General features: G+C 35.3%; 2 protein-coding genes across 2 annotated transcripts in view; one reads left to right on the top strand and one right to left on the bottom strand.

The window, feature by feature from the left end:
• ERO1A (endoplasmic reticulum oxidoreductase 1 alpha) overlaps positions 1-12584 on the top strand; it is a 56282-nt gene extending 43698 nt beyond the window's left edge. The window contains exons 13-16 of the mRNA XM_003831710.6: positions 203-272; positions 6057-6143; positions 6231-6364; positions 8879-12584. Coding sequence (XP_003831758.1) covers positions 203-272; positions 6057-6143; positions 6231-6364; positions 8879-8939 — 352 coding nt within the window. The 3' untranslated portion in view covers positions 8940-12584. The remainder of the gene's footprint in view (positions 1-202; positions 273-6056; positions 6144-6230; positions 6365-8878) is intronic.
• A 2191-nt stretch (positions 12585-14775) lies between these two features.
• The window catches only part of GPR137C (G protein-coupled receptor 137C), an 83876-nt gene continuing 80511 nt past the window's right edge, over positions 14776-18140 (bottom strand). Inside the window, exon 7 of the mRNA XM_034937558.3 lies at positions 14776-17551. Within this exon, the coding sequence (XP_034793449.1) occupies positions 17374-17551 (178 nt within the window). The 3' untranslated portion in view covers positions 14776-17373. The remainder of the gene's footprint in view (positions 17552-18140) is intronic.

The raw sequence follows: 18140 nt of genomic DNA, 5'->3' as shown, positions 1-18140 counted from the left end.
TGGATTTGGGGTCAAATTTCTGTATTATGCAGTTAGAATCAAGATTTGAGGTTTGAGGATAAGAATTTGTTTTGGGGCATCGTAGTGTTGGTTTTACTATGTTTTCTCCTCTTTATTTATCATGACCAGTAAAATGTTGTATTAGCAGGACTTTTAATATTTATAACACATGAAAATGAATATTCTCTGTTTTAAAACGCAGGTCATTTCCTTTGCATTTTGATGAGAATTCATTTTTTGCTGGGGATAAAAAAGAAGCACACAAACTAAAGGTAATTATTTTATATTTAACTGTTAGATACAAACTGATTAACACTTATGCAGATATGAATATAAACCCATATATAGTACTCATAGAAGTAGAGAGTAGGCCATAGAAGTAGAGAGTAGGCCAGGTGCAGTGACTCAGGCCTGTAATCTCAGCACTTTGGGAGGCTGAGGTGGGAGGATTGCTTGAGCCCTGGAGTTCAAGACCAGCTTGGGCAACATCGTGTGAAACCCTGTCTTTAATTAAAAAAAAAAAAAAAAAAAGTAGAGAGTAGAATGATGGTTACCACAGGCTGGGGGTGGGGAGTGGATGGGGAAAAAGGAGATGTTGATCCATGGGTACAAAGTTTCAGTTAGGGAGAATAAGATTTAGTGATCTACTGCACAGAATGGTAACTATGGTAATAATGCATTATATATTGCAAAATTGCCGAAAGTATAGATTTTAAGGTTTCCACTATACAAAAAATGGTTAAGTATGTGAGGTGATGGATTTGTTAATTAGCCTGATTTAATCACTTCATATTGTAAATATACATTAAAACATCACATTGTATCCATAAACATATACCATTTTTGTCAATTAAAACATAAACACATGTATATATACTTAACAGTATATCTTGATATACATCTTGAAATTAAGAAAAAATCAGAGTCATAATCTTTCTTTTCCTCAAAAAAATCAAGTCCAAAGGCAGGTGCCACTTAAAGTCTATTTTGCATTTTATTCAAAGTAACACTGATATCCGTATATTGCCGTACACTTTCTAGATGCCTTTCACATTGATGATCTCATATAATAAATAGAGGTAATAAAGGAAATGGATCCAATGCATGAGTAGCATATTAGTCTATCTTTTGCTGAAGAGAATTCTGAAGATGATATTGTTTAATTAAAAGATCTTCATTAGTGGGAGAAGGCACAGTGTGATGTTTTGTCATTCATCTTTTTTTATTATTATTGAGAAGGGATCTCACTCTGTCACCCAGGCTGGAGTGCAGTGATACAATCACGGCTCATTGCTACCTTGAAATTCTGTGCTCAAGCGATCCTCCCACCTCAGCTTTCTGAGTAGCTTGAGTAGCTGGGACCACAGGCACATACCACCATGCCTGTCTAACTTTTTTTTTTTTTTTTTTTTGGTAGAAACAGGGTTTTGCTATGTTGCCCAGGCTGGTCTCAAACTTCTGGGCTCAAGCGGTCCTCCCACCTCAGCCTTCCAAAGTGCTGGGATTACAGGCGTGAGCCATTGCACCCCCTGCCGTTCATCTTATTCACTGGGAATTAAAGACAGTTATGAATACCAGTGTGCAGCTGGGGAAAGAACAGATTCCATACCCCACAGAATGCGGTCTGGTCATTGCCTTGCCTCTTAATAGGGTCTGACCTCAGGCAAGAACATCTCTGAGTATGTATTTGCCTCATAATACTATAAATATCAAACATTACCAGGAAGATTTATTACACACTCATTATGTGCACAGCACGATTTTTTGTCATTAAAGGGAAAGAGAGCTTCCACCCTCAAGGGATTTCCAGAGGGGGTCAAGTAAAATTATATTTCTCTTCTCTCTTACAAAGTTCCACTGGTAAGTAAAGGCAGGTGGACCTCCATACTACTGGATTTGATCTGATTTTATATATACATATATATATACACACACACATGAAATTATATATATGTACATATGAAATCATATATATATATCACAGAATCTTTGTAGAGTAATATTATTGAGTAGTTTTTTTTTTTAAGTAGGTTTAAAATTAGTACCTCTTGCTTGGATGTCATCTGGTCATAGAAAAATAGTAAAAATAAAGTTAGTACCTCTTACTGAACAGGTACTGAAACACAAGATAGAGAATATTATTAAGATATGGTAACAATTAACAATAATTTGGGCTTTGTCTTAATAAAGATACTAGATATAGATAGATACTAGATATGGTAGATATGTATAGGTAGATTTCTATACAAATATGTCTGATTTCATACATATTGTATATATATTTTTGTTTTTTTAAGAGATAAGGTCTTATTTTATCACCAGAGTTGAAGTGCAGAGGCATAATCATAGCTCACTGCAGCCTGGAACTCCTGGGTTCAAGCCATCTTCCCACCTCAGCCTCCTGAGTAGCTAGGACTACAGGCTGGCACCACTATGCCCTGCTAACTTTTAAAATTTTTTTGTTGAGTTGGGGTCTCACTATGTTGCCCAGGCTGGTCATGAACTCTTGGCTTAAGCAATCTGCCTGTCTTGGCCTCCGAAAAGTGCTGGGAGTACAGGTGTGAGCCACCACCATACCCAGCCTGATTTCATCAAAATATTTACAAAAATCTTCCTCTGCTTTTCATTCTTTCTTTCTGTAATGAAAGAACCTGATTTTATGCACTCAGTTTTTTTGCTGTTAGATAATACTTATTCTTGACTTCCCATCTACCTCCTACTTGAAGCATTCTTGCTACAAATACATACCTCAGTGCTTATATAATCTGCCTAAACAGCTTCCAGGAACTAGAAAGTGAGGGGGAAGATGCTGTAATAAGACTTCTTTTTTTCCTACTATTTTCAATATGTTCCTTTTTTTTTTTAGTTTACTTGCTGCTTTATTGGAAAGTGTTCTGGCATCAGCTCTTTTTAAATCGTGCAGATTAGAAAGATTTCTCACAATGTTTTAATTTGATCAGAACTCGGAAACACTCACCTTTAATGTCCTATGAAGTTTAGGTAGAGAGTCTTGATGTAACAGAATTTTTCTGAATCTTTTACAGGAAAGAAGTAAAAAACAAAACATGCTACTATCAAAGATTTTTTAAAAAGCAGTTTCTGGTAAACATCGATTTAAACAGTCATATTTACGAATTAATTTTAAAAATCTCATCTTGTTTCCTTAGTACCCTATCGATGTATGGTTAGAAATAGAGGACTTGTATGAAGGAGAATTATTTAGCATTCAACTCAAATAGAATACGATCTCATTTGAAGACTTGTAAAGTATTTGAGAATTTGGGCAAGAATTGGTCAGTTGGTTTCACTGAATATAAATCACAGCATGCTTGATCATTCTATTGACTGGCTGTAATTTAAAGTGATGACCTAAAACTGTATGTCTAAACAAGGAAAATCTGTAAGTGATTTAGGTACTGGTTATTTTAAGGACCATACATTTTTCTAACCTGAGATAATTAGGGGATATACTCAGGTTATTGTACATAATTGTTATTTGTTAAGTCACAAGGATTTTCTCCTGTGAAATCCTTACTAATTTTTACTAATTTGATCTAGTAAATTTCTAGCCTATTAATTTGGTCCTAGCATATTAAGTTCACTTAAGCAGAAGACGCATGCTATTTGATGTGCTTGGTTTTAATTTTACAATGTTTATTTGGCTATTGTAAGCAGCCATGCCTGCTCTCTGTACATGTCATACAAAGACTTACTCAAGAGATGTCACATTCAAGTATTTGAATTAACGTAGAAGCAAACATTGAAATTAGCGTCTACAAAAGCAAGCACAGTCTTTTAGAACAGAGGCTTCCAACTCTCACAAGTATGAGAGTCTCTTATACTCAGGAACTTTCAAGGCCTCTTCTCATGACAGAGTATTTTTAGTATCTGTTGATTTTGAAAATATGATTGCCAAAAAGCCACCATGCATTTAGTAACACTTTTAAAGTAAAAGTTGTGTTTTATTGATCATAACATTTCTATCCATTTGGAAATTTATAGTGCATACATGTGAGCTATTTATTCTGTGGTATATAGTCTTGTCTCTGTGGATTCTGTGGATCCTCATAATAACCATTAAGTCTTCTGGAAGTCAACAGCTCATAGGATGGGAACATGTTCTTTAGGGTAACTTTCTTACTCTGTTATTATTGTTAAAAGTGTGATTTTTCTTTAAGTTTTGGTCAATGCTCTAGTTTAAAGGCAACCTAAAATGAGATCACAGAATCTTTGTAGAGTAATATTACTGGTTAGTTTTTTTTAAGTAGGTTTAAAATTAGTACCTGTTGCTTGGATGTCATGTGGTCATAAAAATAAAAAAAAATAGTACCTCTTACTGTACAGGTACTGAAACCAAGATAGAGAATATTATTAAGATATGGTAACAATGAACAATTTGGGCTTTGTCTTAATTAATAAAGATATTACATCTTAGATCCTATTAAAACTTTTTTTCATGTTACAGCTGTTTGAAAGTCACAAACTGAATAAAGCATGTTGGCAAAGTCTGTCTCCAGAGCAAATTGAGGTTTCCTTTGAATAGTGGGTTCCAATCATTGATTTATTCCTATTTTAGATTTGTGGTCCTGCCTTCATCTGGTTGAGCCTAGTGTGTGGTTTATCACATTAGAAAAAGAGAAATACTGTGTGCTCCCTAAATTATAGGCCAATTTGTATAATGGATATTCTATCTGAGATGTATGTCAAATTTCCTGCTAAGAATACTGTAAGCTTGAGATTCCCCTCTTAGTCCAGTACAGGAGTCTCTTGGAAGATCAGTTGGTAATTTCCATTGAAGGAAAAGAAGGATGTGTTCTTGGCTTCCCTTCTTTTTTCCATATTCCTTAAGGATATATACTATGTTTAGATTAGCTGGATGCATGTCGCCCTATTATAAATGATATAATATTCTAGGGTTCATGGATGTATACATATGTATTAAAAGCATAAAAACAAAAAGGGAACAATGCCAAATTCAATATAGTAGTAGAGGGTGGGATATGGGACTCGAGAGATAACCTGAGGGGCTTCGATTGTACTTGTGACAAATTTTTCTAAAACTTGGTAGTGGGTATGTGGCATTCACTATATTTTATATATTTTTGCATGTTAATAGTAATAGTAATTTAATATTAACAAAGGAAGACCTGATTGTTTACCTTATTCATACCAGAAAGAAGGGCTGTGGTTGAATTATTATGAAACCAAAGGGCTGGGCACAGTGGCTCACGCCTGTAATCCCAGCACTTTGGGAGGTCGAGGAGGGCGGATCACGAGGTCAGGAGATCGAGACCATCCTGGCTAACATGGTGAAACCCTGCCTCTACTAAAAAAAAAAAAAAAAAAAATTAGCTGGGCGTGGTGGCAGGTGCCTGTAGTCCCAGCTACTCAGGACGCTGAGGCAGGAGAATGGTGTGAACCCGGGAGGCAGAGCTTGCAGTGAGTGAGATTCCCCCACTGCACTCCACTCCAGCTTGGGTGACAGGGCGATACTCTCAAAAAAAAAAAAAAAAAAAAAAAAAAAAAAAAAAAAAAAGAAAAGAAACCAAAGGATTTTTTTTTTCCTTTCCATTCCTGCCTTCTTCTCTCATTCCTTCCCTCCATTCCTTCTGGTAAATGATGCTCTCTAACCCTGTCTCACCCTCCTTTCTCCACCTATTGACATATAGTTAATCACCTACAATGGACACCTTGACAAAGTTATTTTGTATATTTTTGCAGATAGTTTAGCTTTGGAGTCAGACAGGCCTGGTTTCTAAGTTTTTTGTTTACTAGATGTGGGAATTTAGGCAAGTTACCTAAACACTCTGAATCTTGTTTTTTACATTCATTAGGTGTAGATTATAATAATAACTACCTTTGGATTTGTGGTGAAGATTAAATGAGATTGTGTATGTAAGGATCTGGTATGTAGAATCAATCAATATTAGTGCTGTTCTCATTTTTGGTACCCCATAGTACCTTGCACAGTGTTAGGCACATAGAACCTGCTCAGAAAATACTTACTAATTGACTGTATATTACATCTTAATAAAATCTTGTTAAATTGTTTTCAGGAGGACTTTCGACTGCATTTTAGAAATATTTCAAGAATTATGGATTGTGTTGGTTGTTTTAAATGTCGTCTGTGGGGAAAGCTTCAGGTAAGCAAATTTAGTCATTCCTATTTCTCATTTACCCTTTGCATGAATAATTTTCTAATTTTTCTTTTTTTCTTATTTCTATTACAGACTCAGGGTTTGGGCACTGCTCTGAAGATCTTATTTTCTGAGAAATTGATAGCAAATATGCCAGAAAGTGGACCTAGTTATGAATTCCATCTAACCAGACAAGAAATAGTATCATTATTCAACGCATTTGGAAGGTTAGTTTGAATGTACTGAAATGTTTCTGGTAGCCAAGTAAGTCTAATGCAACATATATGCTCTCAGAAAAAACTGGGTAAGGAATATCCTTTTTATTTTATTTGTTTATTTATTTTTGAGACGGAGTTTTGGTCTGTAGCCCAGGCTGGAGTGCAGTGGCGTGATCTCGGCTCACTGCGACCTCCACCTTCTGGGTTCAAGTGATTCTCCCAACTTAGCCTCCCAAGTAGCTGGGATTACAGGTGCGTGACACCACGCCTGGCTAATTTGTGTGTGTGTGTGTGTGTGTGTGTATTTTTAGTAGAAACACGGTTTCACCATGTTGGCCAGACTGGTCTTGAACTCCTGACCTCAGGTGATCTGCCCGGCTCCACCTCCCGAAGTGCTGGATTACAGGCGTGAGCCACTGTGCCCAGCCAGTAATATTTTTTTTGAAGAAATCATTTCATTACAGAATTATGGGATATTATGAAATACCTCCAGTATGTAGACATATACAATTAGTACATGATCGTCTTTATTTTCCTCTATTGACTTTTATAATCATAATTAGGGCCGGGCACGGTGGCTCATGCCTGTAATCCTAGCACTTTGGGAAGCCAAGGTGGGTGGATCACTTGAGGCCAGGAGTTCAAGACCAGCCTGGCCAACTCTACTAAAATCACAAAAAATTAGCCAGGCATGGTGGAGCATGCCTGTGGTCCCAGCTACTCGGGAGGCTGAGGCAGAAGAATCGCTTGAACCCGGGAGGCAGAGGTTGCAGTGAGCCGAGATCATACCACTGCACTCCAGCCAGGGCGACAGAGCAAGACATCATCTCAAAAAAAAAAAAAAAAAAAGTGTGTATATGTATGTATAAAATCATAATTATAATTACTCATTGAATTTTAATATTCATCTTATCGAATTTGTACATTAAAAATTGCTTAAAAGCAGTTTTTTTCTATCCAATTATTTTTCTGATAGTGGTAGAAAAATCATGTTGTTTAACATAGGTGTACATGTAAATCTCTTTGTGAACTCACCATTATATAAAAAGGTTAATAATTCTTTTTAAAATAATTATTTCCTATCAAAATGATTAAAGAAAAGCATGAAATAAGGAACTTACATTAAAATATTTAAGTACAGATGCATTTCCTTCTGGCCTATCATGCACGAAATGCTGAGATTTATAAAAATTAACATTTTTTAAAGGACTACATTTCCTCATTTAAAAAATATTACAATTTTGGGCTTGAAATAATTGACCTTCAAAATTGTGTCTCTAGCATCCAAGGGCTAGATAGTTAATATTTCATTGATTATTCTGTTTTTTTCATGATCGAGAGCAGAGCTAAGTGCACTTAAAATAAGGAACAAAATTTACTTTACAAAAATTAGTGAAAACAGTGTAGTCATACATTTAATACTCTTACTCTTTATAGGCCAATAGCATTGATTCTTTCTACATTTACTAAATATGGTGTATTTTAAGTATTCATATACTTATGCATTTAAAAATTATATTTCTGTGTTTATATACTTTATACTTACGTACTTTAATATTAAGCATACGAATACTTTTATGAATACTTATACCTAAATATTGTATTATTTGTATACTTACATATTTTATACCAAATACTATATACTTTAATATTAAGGGAGTATACTTATGAATGCTTAAAATATAGAAGTATTTTAATATTTATGTATCTCATACTTATGTATTTGATTGATTGATTGACCGACGTGATCTCAGCTTACGGAAACCTCTGCCTCCCAGGCTCAATAGATTCTCCCACCTTAGTCTCCTGAGTAGCTGGGATACAGGCACACGCCACCATGCCTGGCTAATTTTCTTGTTTTTCGTAGAGAGAAGGTTTTGCCACATTGCCCTTGCTGGTCTCAAACTCCTGGACTCAAGTGGTCTGCTCGCCTTGGCCTCCCAAAGCGCTGGGATTACAGACATGAGCTACTGCACCTGGCTATTTTATTTATTTAAAATAATTTGATTTTTTAGAGATAGGATCTGGCTATGTTGCCCAGGCTGGAGTGCAGTGGCATGATCATAGCTCACTGTAACCTTGAACTTCTGGGCTCAAGCAGTTCTCCTACCTCGGGTTTCCAAGTAGCTACAACTACATGGCACACACAGCCATGCCTGGCAATTTAAAATTTTTTTTTGTAGAGACCAGGTCTCCCTGTGTTGTCCAGGCTGTTCTCAAATTCCTGGCCTCAAGTAGTTCTCCCGTCTTGGCCTCAAAAAATACTGGGATTACAGGAGTGAATCACTGCACCTGGCATATGTATTTAAATACTTTTAAAATAACTAATTTCTATACATTAATATCTTAGTTTTACCTTGTCGAATTAAGAACTAAAATATATTAAAATACATTAAATGGTTTATGCACCTTAAATTTATTGAAATAAATTACTTTAAAAATGTTTTAAAATGCAAAGTGAATAACTTTTACAGATAAAATTTATCTAAGATGGTTTCTGAGTGAAATATTTTTTGGTTACAGAATTTCTACAAGTGTGAAAGAATTAGAAAACTTCAGGAACTTGTTACAGAATATTCATTAAAGAAAACAAGCTGATATGTGCCTGTTTCTGGACAATGGAGGCCAAAGAGTGGAATTTCATTCAAAGGCATAATAGCAATGACAGTCTTAAGCCAAACATTTTATATAAAGTTGCTTTTGTAAAGGAGAATTATATTGTTTTAAGTAAACACATTTTTAAAAATTGTGTTAAGTCTATGTATAATACTACTGTGAGTAAAATTAATACTTTAATAATGTGGTACAAATTTTAAAGTTTAATATTGAATAAAAGGAGGATTATCAAATTCATATATGATAAAAGTGAATGTTCTAAGTCTCTCAAACTAGCGTTTTATGTAATAATATGTAATATAAATAAAACTATGGTAAATGTGACAAGCATTTAATAGGAAAATGCTAAGGAGGCCTCATAAATGACCCATAATTACCAACGTAGAATTTTTCAGTACATTTAGGGTTGCTGGATTTAGCAAATAAAAATAAAGATTGCCCAGTTAGATTTGAATTTCAGATAAACAATTAGTTTTTTAATATGTTACATGGAATATTTGGAAAATACTTATACTAAAAAATTATTTGTTTGAAATTCAAATTTAACTGGGAGTCTTGTATTTTATCTGGCAATCCTAAAATACATTGGTATGAAACAAATCACTTTTAGAAGTATATTGCTATTTTGATTGGGTTGTTTTTGTGTGTAGAAACGTACAATAACAACTCAAAGGCACAGGAGATTTCTAAACATTGTGAAAAGTTGAATAGATTATATATTTATTCTCATAATACTTTCACTAATACTAAATAAAATTTGGGGAACACTTTTTATTTTTATATAATTTCCAATTTACAGAAAAGTTTCAAAAATAGTACAAAGAGCTCTCTTACCCAGATTCACTAATTGTTCATATGTGCTTTATCTTTCATGCTTTCTCTGTACACACACACACACACACACAAATTTTTCCTCAATCATTTGAAAGTCAGTTATAGGCATCATGCCCCTTAAACCCTAAATACTTCAGTGTGTAATACTGAATAATTGCTAAAAATGATTTTCTCAGAAAAAAAAAACTCCCACAATTCTGGAACTATAATACTGTAAGCCTTAGAATAAATAATACTTTCAAGTTCCAATCTAAAGTTCTTTTTGAGTTTTGTTGCCCGTTTTATGCTTGATGTGTATAGTAATAGGGTAGGCTATTTATTTTATTAAAATTTTTTTTAGAGACAAGGTTTTGCTGTGTTGCCCAAGCTGGAACTTGAACGACTGGGCTGAAGTGATCTTCCCACCTCAGCCTCCCAAGTAGCTGGGAATACAGGTGTCTGCCACCATACCCAGTTTCATTTTTGTTTTTTATACCCGAAGTTCATTTCCTTTGTCTCCCTAAAACTGAACTGTAATTTTGGGAGGTTTTCATTAGTGGAAGCTCTTCTTTTATAAAGCTATTTGAAGGGGTTTAGGAATTTATAGCACATGGTAATTGTAGAGAAAAAGAAGCTATATACCTCAAAATCGTGCCCTCTTTACATATGTCTTATCAGGTATAACATGTTGAAATGTCACATTATTAGTAAAGTGGGGTTTATTTATATAGTGGTTAAGAAATGTCAGTTTACACTGCTGTATACTTCTTCTTCTGTGTCCCTAAGGCCTGGTACAGTGCCAAGCACATACTTGGTATCCAATAAATATTTGTTGGATGAATGTATGCATATGTATTCAGTATATTTTAAATGAATAATCACAGAACTAAGTTTAATAATTTGTCCTATTTTTCTCTGTCACTTCCTTTTTCTCTAAGGCAGGAAAGGAAAGACATTAAACCATTAATTAAGTCAATCCTCTTGGAGACTCAAAAGACTATGAAGTGATCACTCTATATAAAATATAAATACAGTGTGGGTTCAAATGGCCATTTTTTGTGTGTCCCTCTCTCTCATCTTATGCTTCCCTTCCTTTTTTTATTTTTATTTTTTGGAGACGGAGTCTTGCTGTGTCACCCAGGTTGGAGTGCAGTGGCGTGATCTTGGCTCACTGCAAGCTCTGCCTTCCAGGTTCACGCCATTCTTCTGCCTCAGCCCCCTGAGTAGCTGGGACTACAGGCGCCCGCCACCACGCCCGGCTAATGTTTTTTTTTTTGTATTTTTAGTAGAGGCAGTGTTTCACCGTGTTAGCCAGGATGGTCTCGATCTCCTGACCTCGTGATCTGCCCACCTCGACCTCCCAAAGTGCTGGGATTACAGGTGTGAGCCACCACACCCGGCCTCTTTTTTTTTTAGCTGCCAATCTTTTTGAAGGAATATTCTTACCTCTACTTTGTCACCTTCTACTGGCTCCTTAACTAAAATCTGCCATTTGGCTCTCTGGTTAACAGTCCCTTCCTGTAAAGTCTAAAATCTTAATTCTAAATCCACAGTTTAATTCACAAGCTAGTACTTGACTTTTTTTCTGTATTTGACATTTTTGACAACCCCTACTTTAAAGATTTATTCCCTTGACTTCTTACATTTTGCTCACTCCTGAACCACCCCCCTGCCTTTTGGCCTCTTCATTTATTCCTTAAATGTTATTCCTCAGACCTCCATTTTTTTTTTCTCTCTTAATCACAACACCACTTCTCACGCTTGGGTAATTTTAATTCAGCAGTTCCTAAATCCTTATCTTTAGCCAGACTCCTCAATCCATCTGCCTGTTGCACTTTTCTTGGTTGTCCCAGAGACACCTGTGTCTTAAAACATTCATTCTCTGCAAAACCTACTCTAATGCCTGTGTCCCTTACTTTGGTTAATTTTAGAACCATTATATTGTAAGTTTTCTAGGCTCATTCCTCTCCTCCACCTTCCCCTATCATTTAGTGTCTAAGTTTTACTGATTTTATCTCCACCTCTCTGATACATCACTCTTTCATCTTCATTGCTATTATTAATACCTACAGTACTAACCTGCCTCCTATCCCTAGCTGGTCTCCTCTCTGTTGCTCAATGTTACCACAGCAGGCTTTCTAGAAGCACTCTGACAGTGTTACTCCCTAATACCCTTCAGTGACTTCAGGAACTTTCAGGAGAAAGCCAAACTCCTCTGTTTGGTGTACAAGGTCTTCTGATGTGTTTCCTCCACCGAATGTTCTGGTGAAACAGACTTACACTTCTTCAGAAGCCACATTTGGCCAGGCCTCCCGCCTTGGTAAATGCTGTACTCTTTGCATCAAGTGTGCTAGTCATCCTTCCCCACTTGGAAAATTCCTATGCATCTTGCAGGCCTGACATAAGCATTTCCTCTGTGAAACCTCCTTTGCTCCACTCAAGGAGAGTCATCTAACTTCCACTTTCGTGTCACCACTGTAATTACAACCTACCTCTATTGTATGTCACTTAAATCGTACTGTATTGTTTTATTTTTCAAAAGTCTTTACTAGAATGTGAGCTCCTTAAGGGCAGGAAAAGGAACCTTTTTATTTTTTGCATCTCCATAGCATAGTTTTTGGCATATGAATGTTTAATAAATGTTTGTTGAATAAATTGATTTTAAAGTGACATCTTTATTATATTAGAGGTCCTACCTATATTCCAAATACTTTCACTCCCTTCACTTTACAGCAAGGGTCAGTAGAGTCCCAAGGATTTGTAGACTTTACGGGGTCAATAAAGCTGAAATTGTATTCAAGATTTGGTGTGGTTTTTGGTGGGTCATGAAAGGGGTCTATTCGGGGAAAAAAAGGAACTTCTTTCATGGGAAAAGGCAGCATCATTGAGGAATTTCTTGAATAATCAAATAATACCTTCCTAGGATTATAAGGTAGATAAATGGATTCCTGTTTAAGATTCTGAAGGGAAGGGGAGAAGTGTTATAAATTATTTCATACAACAATTTTTCTTAGCTTAATGTTTGAATAAATAAAAATGTTGGTACCAGTACCATGCTGTTTTGGTTACTGTAGCCTTGTAGTATAGTTTGAAGTCGGGTAGCGTGATGCCTCCAGCTTTGTTCTTTTGGCTTAGGATTGACTTGGCGATGCGGGCTCTTTTTTGGTTCCATATGAACTTTAAAGTAGTTTTTTCCAATTCTGTGAAGAAAGACATTGGTAGCTTGATGGGGATGGCATTGAATCTATAAATTACCTTGGGCAGTATGGCCATTTTCACGATATTGATTCTTCCTACCCATGAGCATGGAATGTTCTTCCATTTGTTTGGATCCTCTTTTATTTCATTGAGCAGTGGTTTGTAGTTCTCCTTGAAGAGGTCCAGAGATATAGATCAATGGAACAGAACAGAGCCCTCAGAAATAACGCCGCATATCTACAACTATCTGATCTTTGACAAACCTGAGAAAAACAAGCAATGGGAAAAGGATTCCCTATTTAATAAATGGTGCTGGGAAAACTGGCTAGCCATATGTAGAAAGCTGAAAATGGCTCCCTTTCTTACACCTTATACAAAAATTAATTCAAGATGGATTAAAGACTTAAACGTTAGACCTAAAACCATAAAAACCCTAGAAGAAAACCTAGGCATTACCATTCAGGACATAGGCATGGGCAAGGACTTCATGTCTAAAACACCAAAAGCAATGGCAACAAAAGCCAAAATTGACAAATGGGATCTAATTAAACTAAAGAGCTTCTGCACAGCAAAAGAAACTACCATCAGAGTGAACAGGCAACTTACAAAATGGGAGAAAATTTTCTCAACCTACTCATCTGACAAAGGCTAATATCCAGAATCTACAATGAACTCAAATTTACAAGAAAAAAACAAACAACCCCATCAAAAAGTGGGTGAAGGACATGAACAGACACTTCTCAAAAGAAGACATTTATGCAGCCAAAAAACACATGAAAAAATGCTCACCATCACTGGCCATCAGAGAAATGCAAATCAAAACCACAATGAGATACCATCTCACACCAGTTAGAATGGCAATCATTAAAAAGTCAGGAAACAACAGGTGCTGGAGAGGATGTGGAGAAATAGGAACACTTTTACACTGTTGGTGGGACTGTAAACTAGTTCAACCATTGTGGAAGTCAGTGTGGCGATTCCTCAGGGATCTAGAACTAGAAATACCATTTGACCCAGCCATCCCATTACTGGGTATATACCCAAAGGACTATAAATCATGCTGCTATAAAGACACATGCACACGTATGTTTAATGCGGCACTATCCACAATAGCAAAGACTTGGAAGCAACCCAAATGTCCAACAATGATAGATTGGATTAAGAAAATGTGGCACATATACACCATGGAATACTATGCAGCCATAAAAAAGGATGAGTTCATGTCCTTTGTAGGGACATGGATGAAATTGGAAATCATCATTCTCAGTAAACTATCGCAAGAACAAAAAACCAAACACCGCATGTTGTCACTCATAGGTGGGAATTGAACAATGAGAACACATGGACACAGGAAGGGGAACATCACACTCTGGGGACTGTTGTGGGGTGGGGGGAGGGGGGAGGGATAGCTTTAGGAGATATACCTAATGCTAAATGACGAGTTAATGGGTGCAGCACACCAGCATGGCACGTGTATACATATGTAACTAACCTGCACATTGTGCACATGTACCCTAAAACTTAAAGTATTAAAAAACCCTTAAAAAATAAAAATAAAAATGTTGTACTATCTAATAATGTATCGGCATTTTAAACTGCATGGCACTTCATGTCAAACTGGTGTATATGGAGCAATATTACATCCAGATGTAAGTAATTATGAGATCACTAAAGGCGAACTATCATTTGTAACTCCTGATTTTTTTTTTTGTGGTAGCACTATGTTCTTATTCTTATATGATAGAAACTCAGTATAGTCCATTATAAGAGATGAAGAAAACCAGAACTCTAAATAAAAGCACAAACACTTTTATTTTTAATAGTAGTGTTTTGTTACAATTTAGTGAAACAACAAATAAATACATTCATTGGCCACAGCTATACTTTTACAACCAGTTTGAAACTGATTATATAGCTGAGAAACACTGTTAAACAATAAAAAAGGCAGCTATGCATAAAAAAGCCACTTTAGCTATAAATTACATTTTCCATAAAACTACAACCAACTACAATGAGTGGTAAAGGTTTCAAAATTAATGGCCACCCAAGTGAAATGATGAAAACAAATACTGCTAATCACTATAGAATTACACACTTAAGTAATGAAATTCACTTTTTAATGAACAAAAATGAAGGTTTGATATTGTCATCATGTGCTTCAGTGCAGGACGAACAGGGAATCGGTAGCCCTTTGATTTTATAAACAACTCCTTTCGAGACCAAACTTAAAGTGCTCCTAGTGCTTTGGAATTTTTAAGCAAAGATTGGGCCAGAGTGTATCTTTATTTGTCTTTGGTGATATGTTAGATGTGTATAAGGAGACAAATGCAAGAATTTGGGTACCCTAGTCAGTGATAAGAATAAACTTACAAACCTCAAATTTGGAACAATCAACTAATGCAGCAGAAAGAACCAAGTTATTTTATCTGAAAAATTTTTAAAAAGTAATCTTTGTTAGTTTGGTCAAATAGGAACATTATCGAGGGGAGCCTTACTAGAAAAACTTTATCACCTTGAACCCCAAGGATTAACAAAGACAACATATCTTTTCAGACAGCTCTAGATGATTAGATGCCTAACATTATTAGCAAAATAAACAGTTGGCATTCTGAGAAGAAATCTAACAACTGAAGTTGTAATAAAAGTACGCTTTTGTCACTTAATACCACGGGTAACTTTTTATACTATACATTTTAAAATAATTTGGTTACAATGAGAGAATTATAAACAAACCCAAAATAACATAAGTATATGCTTCTGATTGAATACAAAGTCATTTTGTATCATAAAAAGAAGAAATTTATTTGTCTGTGTACTGGCCTCCCAAAAGATCGAAAGCATTAACAATTTCAATTTTTCCTTAAGGTTTCAACCTAGTGTTATACTTTTATGAAGTTATTGTATCAGTTGTTAAAAAGTTGAAGTACATTTTAAGTAAGCGAGGAAATAACATTCTAATCAAAGTATAAAACAGAAAAGGATAGTCGTATTAGTTCCAGTTCTGAAGAAATAGATAGCAGACAATCGTAGTTTGTCTTTGAGCATGTTGTGACAACTTCCCAATGTTGCTTGTTCCCTTGGCATCTTGAGGTATTCAGCATCTACTTCTTTCCATATAGACACTGGTACAAAGTGCATTTTAAAATTCTGTATTATCTCAGCCTACCATTTTCTTTTTTTTTAGATTTGGGATAGGACATTTAAGACAGTTTTAATGTAATTCTAAAAGTACTCCAATATTGTTAACCTGTGGTTTTATACTTACCTAGTTTGTACATTTACTTAAGTTTGCTCATTTAGTCTAATGCTGGAATTAATTTGAATTCAATTTAATTTGGCTTTTTCCATATATAAGATATAAAAATGTGAAAATCATAGGAATTATATGTCTTACAAAGTATTGCACTTGAGTTCACTGCAATAATGTATCATGATTTCATTTACCTGAGGACAATCCTGATTCACTAGGTAAGACCGGCTATATCATGCTTCAGAGAAATCAAATGCTTTTGAAAATATATTTATGTTTTAATTTAGAATTACACATTTTGTGAATAATTCTTAAATGCATCTCTAAACTTGTTTAGTCCCAAGAAGTTTCTACCAAAATCTCCCTATGCAAAAGTCACTATTGCTTTCTTCAAGAATCATGCTTAAACTACTACATATATCTCAATTACACAAAATAATCAACTGACCAATTCTACTCAAAATAGCCACACAATTTTCACTGGTATATTTTCCTCTTGAAATTATTGTGGCTCTCCAAAGAACACTGCTGGCCATAACTAATGGATTACTACCATCATTTGTTTAAAATGATTGAATTTCAGTCGCTATTTTAAAATCATGCTTAAAAGAACTGTCTTCAATGATTACACATTTTCAGTAGATTTTTATAAAGAATGATACATTTTTATGCCTTAACTCTGTGCACTGTTCACACTATAAAATTTTTATTAAGATATCTGTATAGAGCATACCAATGAATATACCGGCTTTGATTTTCATAGGAAAATTGCCTTCCAGTTTGGTGTACAATAGAGTATTTCAGTGTGAACATTGGCATATGACTTTGGGGACTGCAGTGACTCAGAACAAAGATAAAAGTGCACATATGCATTTGATGTTCCAAAGTCAGGATTTTTGGAGGCCATCAAGTGCCTTAAGATCTAATCTCTCTTTTCTCCTACTCCAAACTTTCCATTTTACTTCATTTTACTATGAAGAGGTCAAAAATAATAGCTGTGTTATTTACCAAACACAGCCACACTTCCAGATTTTGTTTTCAGTTGCAACAGATAATGGAATGTTTATGTAGATGGAATTTAAACACATTGAATATACACATTTATGAAAAACAACTCAAGAATCATGACTTGGTGATGCTGTCAGTTTTGTGGTGTCACATATAAGCTATGATGATTGTTCAAATCTAAATTACTACAAGTAAAGAGCAAAGGAGCAGTATCTGTCATAGGTCCATTCAGGTGGGGAGTGACTGTGTAACTGCTGCTGCCGCACCCAGTCATGGTGCCATACCAGCCCAAACTTTGCGAATTTGGTAAACTGCAACAAAAAAAAAGGCAAAAAGGCCATAGGACTATGATCAGGATATAAGAAGTCACATTTGAATTTTTAGCATTTTCAATGAATTTTGTAATAAAGTTAGCACTCAAATACATTGAAATATGTTCTTTGTCAAATAACAAAATGCTTTTCTACAAATTTAATGACTTTTATCTAATATCCTGGATTCTATATTGCAGTATGTTACAAAAGAATGAATAAATGCCACTCAGAACTGGTAGAACTTGATTGTCAGATGACAACAATGTAGTCCTTATGTACTCGGCTCTATTCTAAGACATCTATGTATGTATGTATGTATGCAGACACACATATACATTCATTTCTCACAACAAGCCTCTGAAATAGGTTCTATTATCCCTGTCTTACAGATGAAAAACAGGGTCAAAAAACTGAGGTTATATAACTTGCCCAGATGAAGTTAGGATTACAGAAAATGTCATATCAAGCTGAAGCCATTATGCTTCATGGCTTCAGCCATTAAGCTTTCCTCTTTGCCCGAATCACAGTCAATAGTGTACTAGTTACGGACTTGAAATGGTTTTGTAACAAGGAGGGCATGGGAACA

Source organism: Pan paniscus, chromosome 15 (genome assembly GCF_029289425.2).
Source record: "Pan paniscus chromosome 15, NHGRI_mPanPan1-v2.0_pri, whole genome shotgun sequence".
Taxonomy (NCBI): Eukaryota; Metazoa; Chordata; class Mammalia; order Primates; family Hominidae; genus Pan; species Pan paniscus.
Note: the sequence above shows the minus strand (reverse complement) of the source record. Positions and strands in the feature narration are given on the sequence as shown.